General features: G+C 32.2%; 1 protein-coding gene and 1 long non-coding RNA gene across 2 annotated transcripts; one reads left to right on the top strand and one right to left on the bottom strand.

Moving 5' to 3' along the window:
• The first annotated feature begins 3,078 nt into the window (after window positions 1-3,078).
• Window positions 3,079-5,526, top strand: LOC107913611 (cation/calcium exchanger 1). Its single transcript, XM_016842262.2, has one exon. It carries the CDS (start codon window positions 3,620-3,622, stop codon window positions 5,417-5,419), a length of 1,800 nt encoding a protein of 599 aa, XP_016697751.1. The 5' UTR covers window positions 3,079-3,619; the 3' UTR covers window positions 5,420-5,526.
• Window positions 5,527-11,734: 6,208 nt separating this feature from the next.
• On the bottom strand, window positions 11,735-20,045 carry LOC107913613 (uncharacterized). Its single transcript, XR_001688576.2, has 2 exons — window positions 19,139-20,045; window positions 11,735-12,093 (listed from the first exon to the last, which is right to left on the bottom strand). It is a non-coding gene; the product is annotated as an uncharacterized lncRNA (long non-coding RNA).
• Between the last annotated feature and the right edge of the window lie 843 nt (window positions 20,046-20,888).

Here is a 20,888-nt window from a genome sequence, read left to right as displayed (position 1 = left end):
AAAAAATGGGCTTGTACAAACTGTGTAACAAATTGTATATTAAAAAAGTAATCTAAAAGTTTAGAGTCAGGGATGAAGTCTGATATTTATTTTTAGTGAGGCTAAAATTTATTATAAATTTTAAGGGGCTAAAATATAATTTTATCATTGTATTAACTTATTATTTCAGAATTTTTTGTGGGACTAAAATTAAATTTTATCTTCTTAGAAGTCTGAAGTATAATTTTACATTAATTTATGATTTCAAAATTTTTATAGGGATTAAACGAAAATTTTCATTTTAGGGGTAGAACCCTGCTTACCCCTGTAGTGTTATCCCTATTTAAATTTTAATCAGTTAATTGTATGTTAACTTAATATATTTTAATTAGAATAATGGATTTTATTTTTATATATTTAATTCATTTAAATTCAAATAAATTAATAAAAATCATATACTTAAATAAAAAAGAGTTTACTTATTCAAATAAGATAACGAAACTAATAAATTAAAATTTATTATTAATTTTAATTTAGATTGATATTATGTGATCTCTGTTTTTTAAAATATTTATTAATTTAATTTTAAATAAAAAATAAAATTTCAAACTTAGTGGTGAATTATCTACTAAGTTATTATAACTTAAACCTTATATGTTTAATGATAGTTGTTAACAAAAGATGATTATACAATTAACCCTTTCTATAATATTTTCGTTTGTTTGTCAAAATTTAGATAATGATAGTTGTTAATAAAAGATGATTATACAATTAACCCTTTCTATAATATTTTCGTTTGTTTGTCAAAATTTAAATGTTATAGAGAAGTGACTATTATACATTTATAAAAACATTTAACTTTTCTATAACAATATTTAATATTATTTGGTTTTTTTAATTTTAAAATAAAAATTATAATACATTAATAATATTGATTAGTGAAATTTAGATAATATTTAAAAAAAACTACAAATGTAATTTCATTTATTAAGGATTGTTTTCATTTAATTAAATGTGATTAATATATTTTATATGTAAAAGTTAAAAAATTATTGAAATAATATCTTAATTAAACTTTATTATTTTTATTGCACTCGGGAATAAAATTAACTTCACTAAAATTTGAAACAAGTGGTTGTTATAAAGAATTAATTTAATAAAAGGTGTATTTTATAGTTTATGGTTGTTGTTGTTAGAGATGAAAAGTTATTATAGAGGATAAAAATAAAATATAAAAAATCAATTCTACAACAATAAACTTGGTTGTTATAGTGAAATATTGTTATAGAGAAAAAAAATTTATTTATATCCATGGCTTATGTAAAAATTTAAAATTATATAAATCTTCTATTATGCATCCATTTACTATAATTTCATCCATAAATTGGTAAATATTCAAAACTTTCTGGAGACAAATTTCATTTAAAAATTTCAATTTAAAAGTTTGAAATTTAATGATTTAATTGTAAGTTAACCTAATATGTTTTAATTAAGATAATGAAATTTACTTTTATATGTTTTGTTCATTTGATTTAAAAAAAATAAAAGTCACAAACTTAAATAAAAAGGTTTAATTAACTTTAAATTAAAATAAATTAGTGAAATTAATATTTAAAACTTATTATCAATTTTAATGTAAATCAATATTAAATATGGGAAATTTATTTTTAATAGTTTTAATCAAAATAATGAATTTACATTTTTAGATACGTTGATACAATGTACAACAAGAAAAGATGTAAAGAGTAGTATGTGGTGGTGTTAAGGAAACCGACTAAAGAGTCGAAAAGTAAAAAATGGACAAAATGACAAATTGGTTGTTGGAAGAGAGTGATTGCTCGAAGTATATTCAAGGCTTAAAAGGTCGATCATTTCTTCATCGTTGGGAAAGTATTTATAAGAGAAATCCTTTTATCTTGTAGTGTAATTGGCAGGATGTTACATCGGATGTACTGACATAGTGTACGTGCGAACATAGTGGTTCTAGACAGCACGAGGTTGTTATTGTTCTCTAACAGGGCCCATTTGTTGTTAGATGTGTGTTCACACTTAGAAGCATTCATACCTAAAAAGCAAGTGTCTAATGAGGTAGTTTGTTAGGCGGGTGGACTTGTCATCTTGTCCACCTTCGAGGAGGAACGAGCGGTCCAAGTTCTTAACTAAGAACATGGGGAGGGTTAGGTGGAAAGAGCAAGTGGTATGACTTGGGAAAATGTTTGGGTGAGGGGGACCCAATGATGTAGTGGTGAATCAGACCCTTACTAGCCCTAAAATGAAAAATTTTATATTTAGGCCCTTTATAGTTTATAAAATTTTAAATTAGTAATGGTAAAATTACACTTTGTCCCCCAAAATGATAAAAAATGATTTAATCCTTTTAAAATTATAAAAATATAGACTATTAAAATAGTAAAATTACATTTTTACTATCTTAAAAATATACAATTTAATTCTGGTCCCACAATTTTTTTGACTTCACCCCCACAATGATGAGTAGGGAGGCTGGTTTCGATGATTCATTATGATGATATGTGTTCGAGGTTTAAAGGTATATCAAGATAATAAAAGTGTTAACTTTAAAAGGTAATTAGGGATTCAGTTGCTCACCCTGATGTATTATAAATTATAGATCATATATACAATATTTTATTTTTACATGTTAAATAGAATAGAAAAAAGAAAGTGGGAAAAGAAAATGAAAATCTATGAAGCTCACTTGTGAAAGAGACCCGGGAATAAAATTTCAAGTACTACCCAAGCTTCTGTTCCATTAGCCCATGTTAATTGCTAATATCGTTCCAGCAGATGTGTTCTCTTTTTACAAATTTCATGAATCCCATGAAAATCCCATATTTGTTAAACCAAATACTTGTAGCACACGCAAGGGTTGGTATACCAATTCGGATGAATCAACGCAATCAAAACTTCCAAGTCTTTGTATTAAGTTTTCATGGATTCAAATGTTGTAATTTTAAGATATTTAATTGGTTTATTCACTTTTTTTACTTCCTTTTGAAGCTTTGGCATTAGGAAATTTCCTTGCCATCGTACATATTACATTAGAGGTACAAGCCATAAAATGGTTCCAACTTCGTAATCAATAAGCAAGCCATTAAAGGTTTGCCTTTCCAGAATATATATTAAAACAAACATACAGAAATCCACCGAGACTTCACTAGTTTTATTTACATGTTCTCTTGATGGACCTGAAACAATGAACAGAAAAAATAGACATATCTTCTCCCACTTTCTCATCTTTCAAACATTACTTGAATGGTGTAGATTTGGACGGTTTAAAACACTTATGTAAAAAGCCCAAGCTAAAATCCAGATTTATGTGTGTTTTGGATTTTGCTTTGCTGCTGGAAAATGATATGATTTAAGCCTTGACTGGTACATTTTAATATGCTATTTGTTGAGTAAATGCAACAGTTGTATTCATTATTCACTGTTAGTCTTATTACTTTGAACAAAACTTGCTTCTTGGATAATATCCCCCACCTCTCCATATAACACAGCTTGAAAGAAAACCCATCACTTACCCACCAAGAATGAACCTTCAGTAACCATGAACTCCACATCTCAACATCCACACCCTTAACATCATTTCTTGCAAAGCTTCTTGTTCTATCACCTGTGAATGGCAACTTCATTGTTTCTGGTTAAGAAGCTCCCTCTTTTACTTAATGTATCCTTTGTTTTCCTCCTCTTCTTCTTTATCATAACTTATGATTTTCTTGGTCAATCGAATAATGAGCAAATTCCCATCATTAATAGCCACTCTTTGATCCCCCATGGAAGCAACAATGATAGCTGCGCCAGTCTCCATGACTTCACTGATTATAAGCATAAGTGCTTGTATGTTAGGTCTGAAATCGGGTGCAGGCCTAAGGGATACATAAACTATCTCCAGATTTTTTATTGCACTTGTGGCAGATTTCCGATCCTTGGCCATCTTGTACTCTTTATTTGGCTTTTTGTTTTGTTCTACTTATTGGGTGATACTGCTGCAAAGTACTTTTGCACTTCCTTGGAGAGTTTGTCTAAAATCCTGAGGCTTTCCCCTGCCATTGCTGGAGTCACCCTCCTTTCACTTGGCAACGGTGCTTCTGATGTTTTTGCCAGTATTGTTTCCTTCACGAGATCTGGAAATGCAGGTGTTGGCCTAAATAGTGTCTTGGGTGGTGCCTTCTTTGTGTCTAGTGCTGTTGTTGGGGTTATTAGCATAACAATTAGCCATCATCGGATTCCGATCGATGAGCCGAGCTTCATTAGAGACATCCTCTTCTTCCTTTTAGCACTTTCTACCCTCGTGTTCATCATTTTTATTGGTGAAATCACTTTGTGGGGAGCTATTTCTTTCCTCTCCATCTACTTCCTGTATGTTTGTGCTGTTTCTGCATCACATTTCTTCAACAAAAAGAAGGAAAGGAACATGGAATCCGTACCAGTTTCTTCTGTTTCAAACAGCAATGATAATATTGGAGAGGTTGGTATACCGTTACTTGGTTATGCAAGTGATGAAAAATCTTTCATGGTGGATAAAGGAGCTCATGAAAACCAAGACGAAACCACAAAGTTTTTCAACTTTGATTCACCAAGTTTTTACTACTTCGGTAAGTTTCTGGATCTTTTGGAGTTACCTTTATACTTGCCAAGGAGATTGACCGTTCCAATTGTCGATGAGGAGAGATGGTCCAAGCCATATGCAGTCATTTCAGTGACATTAGCACCATTAATGTTGGCCGAACTATGCAATTCTCAAAGGGAAAAAACCATGGGTTCCAAAACCAGTTTGGTGACCTATATGATTGCAGGATTGGTTGGAATGGTGCTGGGGAACCTTGCCTTTGTGACCACCAAGAAGTCTAGCCCACCAAAGAGGTGCCAATTACCATGGCTTATTGGAGGATTTCTAATGAGTGTGACCTGGACGTATTTTACAGCTGAGGAACTAGTATCTTTATTGGTTTCTTTTGGGAATATCTTGGGGATAAGTCCTTCAGTTCTGGGGCTCACTGTCCTTGCTTGGGGAAATTCACTTGGAGACTTAATATCTAATTCAGCAATGGCAATTAATGGTGGGGCAGATGGAGTTCAAACTGCAATCTCTGGGTGCTATGCTGGGCCCATGTTTAACACATTGGTGGGTCTGGGGGTATCATTTGTTTGGTCATCATGGTCTCAATACCCTTCTTCATTTGAAATTCCTAGGGACCCTTCTCTTTATGAAACACTAGGATTTCTAATGGCAGGCTTGCTTTGGGCACTGGTAATTTTGCCAAGAAAAAATATGAGATTGGATAGGTTCTTTGGGGGTGGTCTCTTAGTCATTTACTTTTGCTTTCTCTTTCTCAGACTAGCCAGAGCTCTTGGTTTACTCAAACTTTATGAGGCTTTCCCACCTCACACCCTAAAATGGTGGTCTTCTTCATTGTAATTTCTGATAGATACAGATAGCAGTAAACTAATATATATATATACACAAATATATGGCAATCATTATGTATACTATGAATCAAAAATCAAAGCTGCTTTTCCATTTCACTTTCTTATTTTCAGCCAGAAAATTCAGGATCCATCGATTGCAAAAGGGTGGTTTTGAACTTTAAAATGAAAATTAAAGGATGAGATAAGAAGAAATTATTTATCCTTTCTTTGTCATTGTCACTTGTTTTTTTTTTTTTTTTTGCTTAAGCAAAGCTGGTTTCATATGAAGTTCTCTTGTTCGTCTTTTTTCCTTGTTTAGTTTCAAAACAAGAGAGCAACTACCATATCATGTGATTGATTTAGTCCACACATAATTGCTATTAATCTGATAGGAAATTTAATCGAGATTAGATAAACTGGTCCTTTTATAAAAACATTTTCATTCATCGTGTTGTTTTTGGCAATGGATTCTTCAGGATATATTTGTAGTCTTACTTTTCTTCTTTGATTCTAGTCTCAAATGTAAGCATAAAAAATCGTGATTTGGATACGATCTTAATTAGAAATTTCAATCAACAGGTAAGGCTTCACACGATTTGTAGTCTTCAATTTCATTATCACACTTTCAATTATATATTACTTACATGTATGGGTTGTAATTTGAAAAGAAACCGGGGATGGCAAATGTTGAGAATTTGGAGTTTATTGGATATCATCTTCTAAAACTAAAGATAAATTTAAAAGGAGCCGCACAATCGGCCTCAAACTTGTGGCTTCTCCAACCTAGTAATTCATTTAAATCTTTTTGTCATTCAATAATTTTTTAGCATAAAAATACTTCAAAAAATTATTGCGCGAGTATTTGGTATACTGGTGGTATACTCCAAGACATGTGTTTTTTTTATTATAATTTTTTAATATTTTACCGTATTCCTATAGGACACTTGTCAACCCCCTACCTCTACTTGTGGAGTCTAAAAACTTAACGGGTAATGTATCAAATATTTTTTTTCCAAATTTATTTTGACACCTTAAAATTTTTTAATTTTGTTCTTTTTTATCTCTCCCTAACATAAAATTTCCGGATTTATTTTTATACCAACCCAAGGGCGAAGCCAGAAAAATTTTTTAGGGGAGTCGGATGAAATTTTAATTTTTTAAAGTCTATATCTTTATAATTTTTAAAGGATTAAATTGAATTTTTATAATTTTAGGGGGGCAAAGTGTAATTTTACCTTTATTAATTTAAATTTTTTAAAATATCTTAAGGGCCTAGATAACAATTTTACATTTTAGGGGGGTTGGGCCCCTACCAGCCCCCTAGATTTGCCCGTGTACCAACCCACGATAATGGGTTAAGATTTACACAATCACTTGACCCAACAAGTCCAAATGATGCGATCTCGTATTTGTTGATGGAATCGAGTCGCTTGTTTCCCGATCGTAAAATTAAGCAGTAACGATTTCGTTTAACAAAGAGGACTATTTTCAAAGGAAGATAAGTTTAACAATGAAAATAGAAGGATGATAAAGTTGATGGATGGATGGATGTTGAACTTAAAGCGGAAGAATGAACCAGTATTAAGGAATAAATACCCAATTCTTAAAGAGCTTTAAGGTGAACAATGGTAGAAGAAGAGGACCGTGACCCTCTATCTATTGAAGATAAGAACCAGTAGGTATAGTTTGAATGTCACACTCATTGGAGTAATAAGTTCACAAAGAAACAGATTGACGCCACTAAACAAGCTAGATAAGCCAATTTGAGTCACAAAGAACAATAAGAGTTGAACAACTCACAAATAGTTTGTAATTCATAAAATTATCAAAAGTTCCTCCAAATGTTTACAAAACAACTATTTATAGGAAAATATAAAAGAAGATGAATGACCAACATTCAGCCATTAATGTAGTTCATGTACACAAACCATACAATGAACCGAATGATTCATGAACTCCCTTAAATGCATATAAATGGTTGTTCATTCCTCTTTGATGTTCATGGACATTCTTCCTTGTATTGGCATGTATTTGGACGTTCATGCACCTCATTGAATGATTTTCATACATGAACTTTAACTTAAAGAGTCACATTCTTCCTCTCTTTGTTGTGCATGAATTCTTATCATAGAAGAAAGCTTCAAGTGCTTTGTATGATCACCAAAAGTCCCATTCATCTCCTTGGATCGTTCATGCACTTGCATGGAACATGCATTCTCATAAATAGGTGTTTTAATGGCCTGTAGGTTCATGAACTAGTTACATGCATCTTGCAGATTCATCCTCCATGATGTTTAGCCTTTAATTCTTCTTTAATCCCCCTTGGTCGAATGATAGATGCATGGGACATGCATCTCCTTTAATTAAAGCTTTAATACATGTTGAACACATGAATGGGCAGTTCGTATTTAGCTGATTCATCCCTTAATTTTGATGCATGTATGTGCTGGTACATTGGCTGAATTAATGAGTTGATTGTTCATAAACTTGAAGCATGTATCTTGTGGACTCAATGTGTGACATTTAAACCGTATAAGCCCCTTTTAGAGTGCATGAATGGGCAGATTTGACCCTCTTGAATAATTACATGTATGAACATAATTTAATGCTGCTAATTAAATGTGGAACTCCTCCCTTTGCTTCCATCCATCCATGTACTTTGTGAATGGCTATAAATCTCTCCAATTTATGACTTGCATGAATACATGAATTCGATTTGATGGATAGAGCTTGAAAAGTCAAGCCTTTCCCATTCAAACAACCACCTTGAATATTACCCGAATGTGCATATAGTTCATTATTGATGCTTGTGACGCATGAAGCTCCTTAAATGTGTTTGTGCCATACGAACAGCTTGAAGGAAACTTCCTAGTAGCAGCCTATGTGAATAACCTGTTACACATTAAAGAGATAGGTAAATGCCACATTAAACAAAGTTTGACACATTTTAAATATATAGGAAATTAAACAACCATTAAAGATGTTCGAATTTAAACATACTTAAAACATGTATTAAAGATGTCCTAAACTATGACATAATTAAAACACTTATTAATGTTGTTCAGATTATGACATAATTAAAAACTCATATTAATGATGTTCAAATTATAACATAATTAAAGACTCAAACTAAATTAATTAAAGTAACTAAAATGAATAAACATCCTTATTTTCCAGCAACCAAATTAACAAACTGAAACTAAAACTTCATTTTGCACTTGGGCCCCTCGTGCTTGGGCCAATTCTGATGTTGTCGAATTGTATCATGACATGATGCGGTCGTGCTCGCATCATACCCTCCCTCTTGAAATTGATTTGTCCTCAAATCGGGCCATTTGCTTGTGAAAAATCTTTCAAGATCACGAACCCCTTTGTTTTTGAACCTAACAATGTTGCTTCCAAAAACATGAGAATTACAAATGGTTTGAAAAGAAAGAAGGTTATTTGCATGCCCTCCCTCTTTAGAAGGGTACCATTTCAAATTGTCACCTACACAATAATGAAACAAATTAGTGACATTATAAATTATAGGCACAAAATAAATTTTCGATATCCTATTTAAGAATGGAATGCATAAACCAATGTCAGAATAAAAGTTATAAGTTGGTCTTACCTTTTCAGAATGAATCAAAAGCTTCATCGATGGCAACAAACTAGAATCACAAAGCATTCGAAAGTTATAATCTTGGAAAACAAAATTCCATAGCTCAAACCCCTTAAGCAATAATATAGAATAATAATCTCCGGGATCAAAAACAAAGTTTTCTCTTACCATTTCAATTTGACTCGAAAGTTTCATGCCCGGTAACATATAAGGAAAATGAAGCAATTGAAAGTTATAATCATGCAAAACATGCTCGAATCCTTTAAAACATAATATAGAGCAAACTTTGGGATCAAAGATTTGATTTTGACTTTGCAAGTCATCAAAATTCAAATGTTTTGTTTTCGAAAATAATGATAAAACTAGGAGCAAATGGAAGGGGCCAACACATTTATGCCAAATAAAATTAAGATGTTTACCTTCTCTTAACAAGAACTTAGGAAAACATGCTCCGGGTTTAAACATATGGTTTTGATCACTTATTTTTTAATAAAATAAATACTTTTCTTTCAACAGCAATTCACATATGTCAAACAAATAAGATTTAGGCATACTTATGTTCAAACAACCATACCTCTCAAATTTCATTCGAACAGGCATGCACATACATGAGGATTTCGCACAAAGGTTTAAAGAATTCACATAACCATCACAATCAAACAAATTAAGCATTTTACGTGAAAATTTTTTATCACACACAATCAAATTTTGTATACATCGATTTAATCTAACGACATCAACAGACTTACCAACACAATACACATCATGAGAAAAACTCTTCATGACACTACTTGAGACAAATTCATCAACAACAATCAAAGAATGACAATTAATCGAAATAATGTACGGAGATCTTTCGAAAACTAAGTCATCGGTAATTTTCTCAATAACATTCAAATTGGATTGTCGTGATTCAATTGCTAAAGTTTCCTTACTTTGCTTACCTTTAAGCAAGTGTGGATTAATTTTATTTTCGATCTTATCTCTATCGATCAATCAAAATTGTCTCTCATCGGGAAGGTATTGAAGTTGGAACTTGTCAAATGAATCTTTGGTAACCTGGAAAGAAGAAAATTCACAAGGCAAACTTACATATGGGTTAGTTAGGACATTCCTTACTTTTTCATGCACAACAAAACTTGTCAATGTTTTCAATTAATTCTCAAACCTATTTACTTCTCCGTAACTACTATATACTATTTATATATTTGTTTAATTCATTAAAGAAATTGAATTTTGCTAATAAAAAAATAATTCAAATAAGATTCAGAAAAAAAATTAATTTAACCTTTTTTTAGCTCCTTCCTTAAATGAAGTAAAAAAAATTGAGCCCTTCTAAAAATTAGTAATTCAATACAAAATTTGTAGCTTTGACCTCTTGATATTTTTTCAAAAAAAAAATGATCTTACCCCTCTATCAAAAAATTTATCTTTGTAACACTAATTTTAAATTTGATCCCTCAATAACTCATACTTACAAATATATATAGATTCCATGCACCTTATTTAATAATGCCACAGTTAGAACTTATATTAAATTTAAATAAAATAAAATAGAGTAGTAATGAATAATTCCAAAAATTAAACAGATAAGTGCAAGACTTTCCAAACCTGATTTTGAGAGGGGACCCTTAATCTAAATTTGGTTTCATTATTTACTTTTAACTTACCATTGAATTGCGTATAATAAAGTAGTTTTTATTTATTTTATTTAACTTTAACATAAAATTTTTCAAATGCATGATAATATATATGCGTATAATTAAATAAATTACATATTTGCGTATAATAACTATTTAACAAAAATATAATAACCATTTTAACATAAAATTTTAATGTCTTAATACTTGCAAAAAAAAAAAAGTTAAAAATAATCGAATAGAGATCAAATTCATACAACCAAAACACGTAGGGTAAAATAACGCTGAGCAAGAAAAATCGAGAAACCAAAACGAAATCTTTTTTATTTAATTTATAATTAATTTTACTATTTTGTTTATCCTCGATGAAATGTGATCCGTGTTTACTCAAGAAGATATTATGATATCTGCATAATTTTTAAAAAAGAATACATAAATTAAATATAATTAATTATTACATTACAATAACTACTTCTAATATAATACATGCACATCAAAATAGTTATACATACCTTAATTGTATTTATCTTGTATTTATTAACTTCAAAATAGATACAACTCTTCTTCTTCTTTTTCTTTTCTCTTCTTCCTCTTCTTCTACTTCAAAATTTTAAGGGGGACTAAAGCCCCACCTTTCCTTTTTAATGGCCACTGGTCGTCTCATCTCTCATTTCCCCTTCTAATTTTTATTTTTGAGAACCCCCAACCATTAATTATTAAGTTGACCAGACCAATCATATCGTTGACTTGGTTGATGCGACTGATGCAATGTGATCGGTCATAATATTTATTTTTAACCCTTCCATTTTTTCTTTTAAAAATGTCCTAGTTTATTTTTTTTACAAATAAACCCTTTTACCATTTTTTCTTGCCAATTCAATTTCCCACTTTCCTTTTTTTTCCCTTTTTTTTTCTAAACTTTCTTTATTTTTTGGCCCTTTGTTTCTTGATTTCTATTAAAAATATCCCTTATCAGTCTTTCTTTAAAAATGTCCCTTTGATTTTTTTGATTTCACATTACATAAATGATTTAATGAAAATTTTATTTTACAAAATAAATGTATATAATTCAAAAATTATATTTTACAAAATATAAATTTACATTTCAAACATTCTAAAATAGTTTCCCTTGAGTTACAATATATAGTTTTACAATACGAGCAACTTTCTCAATACTATAAAAAAACTTAAGCGAATTTGTTCAAGACCGACAACATTGTGTCTTACAAACAAAACATAATTAAATGATTTTGTTCAAGACCGACATCATTGTGTCTTACAAATTGAAAAATAAATTGTTTAACCGCGCGGTTAATATTAATGATCTCACTTGTGCGGTTCGATTTGGGATTCCTTGAAACCTTCAAACATCTCATTGACCCAGGGAATCCCGAATAATCTACTCATTGATTGCATAACCAATTTGAACCCGTTATTGTCCTACCACAACCAACGAAAAGACTTACATAATCAATTTGAACTCGTTACGAATAAATTACCGTATTGGAAATCATCCATATTTATGGAAAGTCAAAGATATGAGTATCAGAAAGATATAGGTATCAGAAAGATATGAGTATCAAAATCTGAGATTTAAGGCACCAAAAGTGGGATTGAGATTTGACATAAGATAATTGCAATTTTGATCCCTGAACCATTTCTCTTCATCATCATCCCAAATTTGTCATTCTCTACTTAAGGCATTGTTTTCTCTCTCCCTCTTTGTAAATTCTCACTTGTATTTTGGAGTGAAAAATATTTGGTAGTGCCCGAGGACGTAGGCAAAATTTGCTGAACCTCGTTAAATTCTTGTGTTCTTTATTGTATTATTCTGCATGAATTGTGAGTGTGATTGTAGTGATTTATTGTGCTATCAAATTACGATTGAGGGATATTCTGGTTAGGAAAGACTTGGTACTTAAGTGATCTTTGTGATCCACCTCTCTTTCCTGGGAATTGAACTTAGTGTGATTTTTTAGTACAATAATTTTACTCTTTTACATGCTTCCGCACAACAATCGGCAACCAAAAATAACCATTAAATTTACCGGTGTCGGGGCTCCATCAGATTATCGTTAAACAAAACTACCTTCAAATTAAAAAAATTTACTAAATAAACAAAAACACAAATACATAAAAAAAACACTCATCATCTCTCTCCCTTTCCATCCTCTAACAAAATATAAGCAAAAAAAAAATATCCTTCAGCTTAGATTGATTTACCATTGGGGGTTATATATACCAATTTGGTCACCGCCAAAGAGAATGACTCCACCAAATAAAATATTAATTTTAAAAATTTTTAAATTAAAATAACCACAATTAAAAAATCGGGTAATAAAGTGCTGGCCCCATTTAGAATGGCTCCACCAATAAGAAAAATTTTATTTATAGTTTTAAAAATTAAAAAAAAGGATACTGGCACGCATTGGAAACTGGTGGCATCAAATTATTTGGCTTCACCAAAAAAAAATTATTTTTTAAGGCCCCCTATTTTTTTTAGAAATAGCAGCATTTTCTTAATATTTAAGGAAAAAGGAAAGGTTAGATTTTGCTATTAGTGCCTATACTTTGAAAATTTTATAGATTTAGTCCATATACTTTTATTTGATCATTTTAGTCCCTGTACTTTTTGAATTGTTCAATTTTAGTCCCTATACTTTTGAAAATTTAAAATTTTAGACCTGATCAAAATAGAAATAGTTAAATCAGTTTGTTTAAATTCAATTACTAGTTTTGTACTATGCGTACAATTATGAATTTAGTCTATATTCGCTAATTTAATCATTCTAAGCCCCTATATTTTTCAAATTTTGAAATTTCAATCTAGAGGAAAATGAAAGTTGCTAATCCATTACTAATTTTTTAGTGAGTAACATGTGGAAATAACAAACTCATATAGTATTGCACATATGATGATATGTTTGTCACATCAAATTTTAGAAATAACAGAACTTAACAAAATGAATTTAACAATTATTATTTGGCGATGATTAAAATTTCAAATTTTAAAAGATATAGGAGCTAAGAATGATTAAATTAAAGTATAAGGACTAAATCTATAACTTTTACAAAGTACAGGGATTAATAGAAAATTTTAATAAAAAAGAAATAGATAAAAAAATGGGTCCTAAAATTGGATTGGTGTAACTTTTGGGATCATTTAGGTGGATGAATTAAATTATTATGGTTCTCGAGAATTTGTCGTATCAAACGTGTCATCGATTCTGAATACAATTAATAGACAAAAAGGTACATGTGAATTTAAAACCTAGGCCCAAGGTGCATGAACAATCATTTTTGCACGATTTGATATTAATTATAGACAAACATCTATTTTTAAATTTTAATAAATGAAACTCGTGTATAAATAATTAACTTTTGAATATTATAAATTATTTTTATAAAAGCATATATTTAAATTATGCGATATGATTACGAAATAAAAACTTCAAATTACGAAATGAATATAATAATAACAATAATAATAATAGACCAACGTGTTAAGATTTATGTAATGTGGATTCCTACATGTGTTGTGGTCGCTCATGTGAGTTTAATGCAAAATATGGTTTGGTTGCATCAACCTCCAAATTGTATTACAAATGTGTCTGTATCGATATTCTTTTGATGAATAACTGATAGCATGGTGCATTCGTTCTTTCTTTTCTTTTTTTCACTTTTTTCTTTGGGGTAGTTTTTTTTTTAATGAATAACCATTATTTTGAAAAAAGTTATATAAATATATTACTAATAGAGTGTTTAATAACTCCATGTTTTCTGCTGTAAAAATATTTTATTTGTCGCTTTGGCACGTATTTTTCTGCTTTTTAGCAGTCTCTGCTTTTTTGCATGTCTTTGTGATTTTGATTTCTTTGGGTTCTCTATTTTTGGGTAAAGTGTGTACTTTGAATGGAGAAAGCGACAGTGGATCTGTCGTTAGAAGATGAGGAGGAGGATACACTCCAACTAAGAGTGGATTCAGTGGAGAAAGATCTTACATATGAAAATTGTTTTGTGGGAATTTTCTTGACTTCTAGCGTTGTAAACTTCTAAGCAATTCGGACGACTCTTGCAAATGTTTGGCATTCAATTGGAGGGTTTTCCATTTCAGATCTAGAAGAGGGTCACTAGTTATTTCGTTTCTACCTCGAAGCAAATGTGGATAGAATTGAGAAGGATAGACCTTGGAGTTTTAACTCCTGTCTGCTAATTCTTCACCGCCTGGTGAAGGGAAAGAACCCCTTGGGTGTTGAGTTAAATTGGGTTAATTTTTGGGTTTTGGCTCATGATATGTCACATAGTTTTATGTCAAAAATTGTTGCAAAACATTTAGGAAAGTCTATTGGGATGTTTCTTAAGTATGATGTTATAACGCCTCAAGTAGGGAATAAGAAAGCCATGCATATCAGGGTGAGATTGGATGTGCGTAAGCTACTATGCAGAAAGAGGAGATTCATGCTTCCAAATTGTACATGTGCATAAGCTCATTTCGCTTATGAGAAACTATCTTTATTTTGTTTTTTGTGTGGGAAGTTAATCCATGGGAAAAGTTTCTGTCCATTGCAGGCTACAACACCGAAGCATGAGATTGTTTTTCTGTGGGATATTTCTTTACACGCTCTGTCGTAGAGGGCTTCCATGTGGAAGAGAAAATGGTTGATTGAGGAAAGGGAGGGAAGAGGGATTAATTTTAGAAACTCCACAATCAATGCGGATGGGATTAAGGGTGATTCTTTCAAATCTTATCCCTTAAACCAAGGAGTTTTGGGTGCCTTGAATTCTAATGTATCCCAAATTCAACTGAATAAGGAGATGGTATTGAGGCTTGTAGGCCCAAAGGGAGACACGGGCTAGAACTTAATGGTCATTACAGTAATGTTAACTATGACAAAGAAATGTCGCTTGTGAAGGGGGAGGATACACCGATTCATCACTCGGAAGGTTTTAAAAGGCCACATACGAAACTGAATGAGGTAGAGAATGGGGATTCAAATGTTTCAAAGGAAATTATGGGTATTTTGGCACAAAACTCAGAAACTATGATATCGGCAAGCTTTGATAAGTAGGCCAGCCGACATAATGAAACTCATAAGTTGGAATATCCAAGGTTTTAGGAGACCTCGGATGATTCAACGTCTCTGACACATGTTGCGAGGCTTAAATCCATCTGTGGTCTTTTTGATTGAGACGAAGTTGAGTGCATCTCGAATGGTTGTAGTTAGAAAGAAATGTGGATTTGAATGGCCGAAGTGGTGGTCTAGCGTTGGGTTGGAAAGAAACTTGTAGGGTAGTTTTGTGATCATTTTTGGGAAGACACATTGACGTGATGATAGAAGATGATGGGGAAGAAAATACTTGGCGTTGTACGGGTTTCTATGGAGTGCCTGAGGAGAGATTTTGAGAGAAATCATGGAATTTACTAAGACAGTTGATGATTTACCGAATGTTTCTTTGATGATAATAGGAGATTTTAATGAGATTGCATACTCGACTGAAAAAAAGGTCACTTGCCACGTCTAGAAAGGCAAATGAGAAACTTCAGGGCGGTTTTGGAGGACTGCTCTATGACGAACTTGGGTTATTGGGGTTAGTGGTATACTTGAGAGAGGGGACATTTTAAAGACAATAATATTCGGGAGCAGATTTATAGAGGTGTAGCAAATGACGAATAGAAAGTAAGATTCCCGAATTATAGTTTGGAACATTTGGTCCACTCTTTTTTCTAATCACTGTCCTTTATTGTTAAACACGAGTCCAAAATGGAGTAATAATTGGGTAACACATTTTAAGTTTGATTTTGTATGGATCATGAAGGAGTCCTTTGAGATTGAGGAACGATGGCTTTGGGAGTCCACTATTGGTGAGGTACCACAATGATTAGGAGAGGTTCAATACATTATGGAAAAATTGTTCAATAACAAGATATGATTTACAGAAAAGACTCCAGTAGTTAAATGACACCTACCTTATAGATGAAATTTTAAGAAAGACAGTAGACATGAAATTAGCTCTAAATTTGGAGGCTAATAAGGAGGAGGCTTATTAGGAACAACGGGCAAGGGACAACTGGCTGAAAAGCGATGACAGAAATACTACATATTTTCATAATTTTGTTTCACGCAGAAGGAAGAGAAATCATACGCCAAATAAGAGAGATGAGAGTGGCACTTTGTATGAGGGCGATTTGGATCTATTGAAGATTGCCAAAAATTATTTTCTTTCTCTCTTTTCTTAGAAGGGCTCGATGGGTTTTGATGAAGTTTTGCAAGGTATTGAGACTTGTATTTTGACAAATATGAATGAAAATTTGTTACGAGATTTCTCGGTTATAGAGGTATGCGATGCAGTTAAGTCCATAAGTTCGTTAAAGATGTCAGGGGAGGATAGACTCGGTGCAGTGTTTTATCAGAGATTTTAGCACATTGTGGCGGTGGAGGTGGCTATATATTGTATAGAAGTTTTGGCCAATGAGCAGGACATTACAGAGATAAATGGGACCCGAGTGGTTTTGATCCAAAAGGTTAGTAACCCATAAAACATGACTCAATTTAGACTGATAAGTTTGTGTAATATTCTCTACAAAATTATCCCAAAAATTTTTGTGAATAGATTAAAGTCGGTGATTTACTTATGTGTTGATGATGCTCAAAACACCTTTGTACCTGGAAGGCTTATATTAGATAATATTCTAGCGGCTTACGAGATATTACACTACTTAAAGAATAAGAGGAATGGAAGATTGGGATCTATTGCTCTAAAATTAGATATGAGCAAAGCCTACGATAAAGTTGAGTGGGTCTTCTTAAGGTGGATGCTTGGGAAGATGGGTTTTTCAGATGGGTAGATCGAAAAGGTGATGAAATTTGTGGAGTTAGTCTCGTACTCGGTTATGCTTAATGGAAAAGTACGGGAGTCTTTCCGACCGGGTCGTGGGCTGTGTCAAGGGGACCCATTTAGCCCATATCTATTTCTAATTTGTAGCAAAGGCTTATCTACATTATTGCACACGACATCCATACAAGGCTGACTAAATGGAATTCGCATTAACCGATATACGCCTACTGTTACTCATTTATTATTTGCTGATGATATTATGATTTTTAGGGAGACGTCGTTAGAAGGGGCGATTGCTTTAAAAAGGGTTTTGGAGAAATATGTTGATAGTTCAGGCCAGTTGGTAAATTTTGATAAATCAAGAGCTTTCTTTAGCTCGAATGTGTCCCACTCTCAAGGAATGGAGGTGTGTCACACTTTATGGGTGCATTCTATTCAAAATCCTGAGAAGTATCTGAGGTTCCCATTGATCATAGGAAGGAACAAAATGGAGGCTTTTAGGGGATTAAAGGAGAGATGTATAAGTAGATTAAATAGCTGGGGCTCAAAAATTTTATCTATTGGAGGACGAGAAGTTTTTATAAATTCAGTATTACAAGCCATCCCAATGTTTGCTATGTCATTTTTTTTTCAGAGAGCTAGAAGCTATGATGGCCCATTTTTTGTGGCAAAAATCTGGAGGAAGGAAAAGGTTGCATTGGTGTTCATGGGAGACATTATGTTATTTTAAAGAGGATGGGGAGGATGGGTTTTCAGGATTTGGCAAAGTTCAACATTGTTCTTTTAGTGAAACATGGATGGAGGCTGCTTGAAAACTATGGATCGCTCTCGACAAGATTGATTTGTGGGAAGTATTACCCAAACACAAGTTTCCCTGAGTCGAATTTAGGCTCAAATCCATCTATGACATAGAGGAGTATTTAGAGTACAAAAGGTTTGTTGAAATCGGGGATAAAATAGAGGATTGGTTCTGGTCACTTGGTGTCAATATGGGAAGATTATTGGTTGTCAGGTAAGGATATGGGGAAAATCACCACATAATGAGTTGCAGGGATGGATCGAGTCAGTGATTTAATTCGACAAGAGGCGAAAAGCTAGGATACTAGACTCATTAGATCTCTATTCATAAAAGAAGAGGCGAACACCATTATGAGCATCTCATTATCAATGAACAGCCAGAATGATAAACATTTTTGGTTAGGTAAGCATACATGCTAATATTCAATACGTAGTGGTTATAAAACTTTATTAAGTCCGTGTGCTGTAAGTATTACTGAGCGTTTTATCTTTAAGCAATTATGGCTCATAAACTGTGCGTTAAAGATTAAAATTCTTCTTTGGCAATTTGTTAAAAATTATGTTCCAACCATGCAAATTTTATACTGTAAAAGAATTGCAGTAGGATAGTTATGTCTACGATGTCAGCTGGAAGCTGAATCAACCACTCATGCTAGTCGTGATCGCTATTTTACAAAGTAGGTTTAGGGAAAGTTAGGTTTCCAGTGGCCTAAAGTGGTGGTCGAGGCAAGTTTGAACATTCAACCACATATAATAAAGAAATTGCTGCTATTATAGTTTGGGTGTTATGTTATGCACGAAAAAAATATTTCCATGAGGGAATTTTGCAGAGCATAAATGAATTTGTTACCTTTATTCACAGCTATGGAAGTAAATATCGGGGACTGAGCTCTGTGTTGAGACACCCTTCTCCTCTTGCGATAGTCCATTGGTCCCCCCACCGTCATTGTGGGTCAAGATTAATGTTGATACAGGTTACTCCAGACCAAGAAATAAAGCGAGTTCAGGGTTTATTATATGAGATGATATGGGGAAAATTTTAGGATTAAGGTATCATATCCATATTTGGGCTTCTATAATTTGTATAGCGAAGGCAATGGCAGTCCTACATGGTTTATAGTCTATCCAAGAAATGGGATTCCGGTGAGTCATCGTAGGGAGTGATTTAAAAATTGTAATACTGAAATTGCAAAAAAAAATGATGAAGATTACTTAACTCTTCGGCAGATTACCTAGGATGTGAAAGCTCTTTTGAGAAATTTTGAGTTTTTTTTCATTTCAAATCCGTGCCTCGAGGATGTAATTCTGTCACGCATGCAATGGCGACGCTGGGTCAAAGAGATTCAACTGATCGGTTCTGAGTGGAAGATGCCCTTTTAGAGGTTGGGGAAGTTGCAATGGAGGATCGACGTTGGCTTGATCCACTGTCAGTTAGTTTCCTCTGTTGGGTTTTTGGATTGGGGTTTCATGATTTAGGAAAAGGATTCCCTCAATCTCCCTCCCTATCTTAACCCCTTCGGTGTGTTTTGTGGGGAGATTAATCATTTTGGTCTGTTTGCAAGGATATGGCTATTTGTTTCTGCTAATTTTAGGGTTTCAAGCTATGTTGATTTTGGAATTTGAGATTTTTTAAGTTGTTTCTGTTGGCTTTTCAATTTTACTTTACTTTTTAGGCTTAGATTTTGTCGTGTGTCTTTCCTTTGTTTCACTTTGTATATTATTTTATTGCTTGGTCATTATCCCATTAATAAAACCAAAACAATTATTTAAAAAAAAACTCCATGTTAAAATTTTGATTTAATTGATAAATTTGTTTGTTAGTTAATTTTTTAATTTCAAAAATTTAAATGAGTTTTTTATTACAACTTAACCATTTTTGCATCTTATTCTAGCAATAAATAATAATATTGGTGATGGTTGTAATTGTAAGATGCAACTCAAATTGCAACCTAATGAATATATTGTAAAGAATTATAGCATATTTTATTTGATTGACATGTTTTGAACAAATCTATTTGGACTTTTAAGAGATGATCTTTAAATATTTCTAACAGCTCATCAATGAAGATTTTTCGAGCAAGAAATAAAGCCAAGCTAAGATTAGATTCAATCTTTCAAATACAATTGAAGTTCACATAAGTAAGAGATTGAATCTTCAAAAAAATTTGATGATAACAATATCTTTGCCGAATGTACACTTTATTGAAGATTTTTTGTGACTATTTTAGTGGAATTAGAGATTGAAATTAATTGTTATTAAACAAGCATTTTATGCTTATATATTGATGGCTTGTTTAGGTTAGTAAGTATGAAAAGGTGAAAGCACTTTATTTGTTCAATTAGAGACAAGTTTTTAGTGCGAAAATTGTAAATAAATTAAATTTTGTTCTTCATTTTACATCTAAGCTTTCAAGGGTAAAGTTTTAAAGGGAGAGTAATCTAGTTCAAAGTATAAGAGTTAGGTTGCAACTTGGTGAGTGAGTTGAAGTTAAATCACAACTTGTACTTGTTGTTTATAGTAGATTTCCCTTTGGACAGGGCCCTACAAATGTAGGAAGTTTTGGAATTGTGTGAATAATTTTCTAGTCTTCATCTATGTT

Source organism: Gossypium hirsutum, chromosome D11 (assembly GCF_007990345.1).
Source record: "Gossypium hirsutum isolate 1008001.06 chromosome D11, Gossypium_hirsutum_v2.1, whole genome shotgun sequence".
NCBI lineage: Eukaryota > Viridiplantae > Streptophyta > Magnoliopsida > Malvales > Malvaceae > Gossypium > Gossypium hirsutum.
This window is presented reverse-complemented; position numbering and strand designations above follow the sequence as displayed.

What these genes read in the sequence shown, in the direction of transcription:
- LOC107913611 (XM_016842262.2), top strand. Translation starts at nt 3,620, where the DNA reads ATGGCAACTTCATTGTTTCTGGTTAAGAAGCTCCCTCTTTTACTTAAT.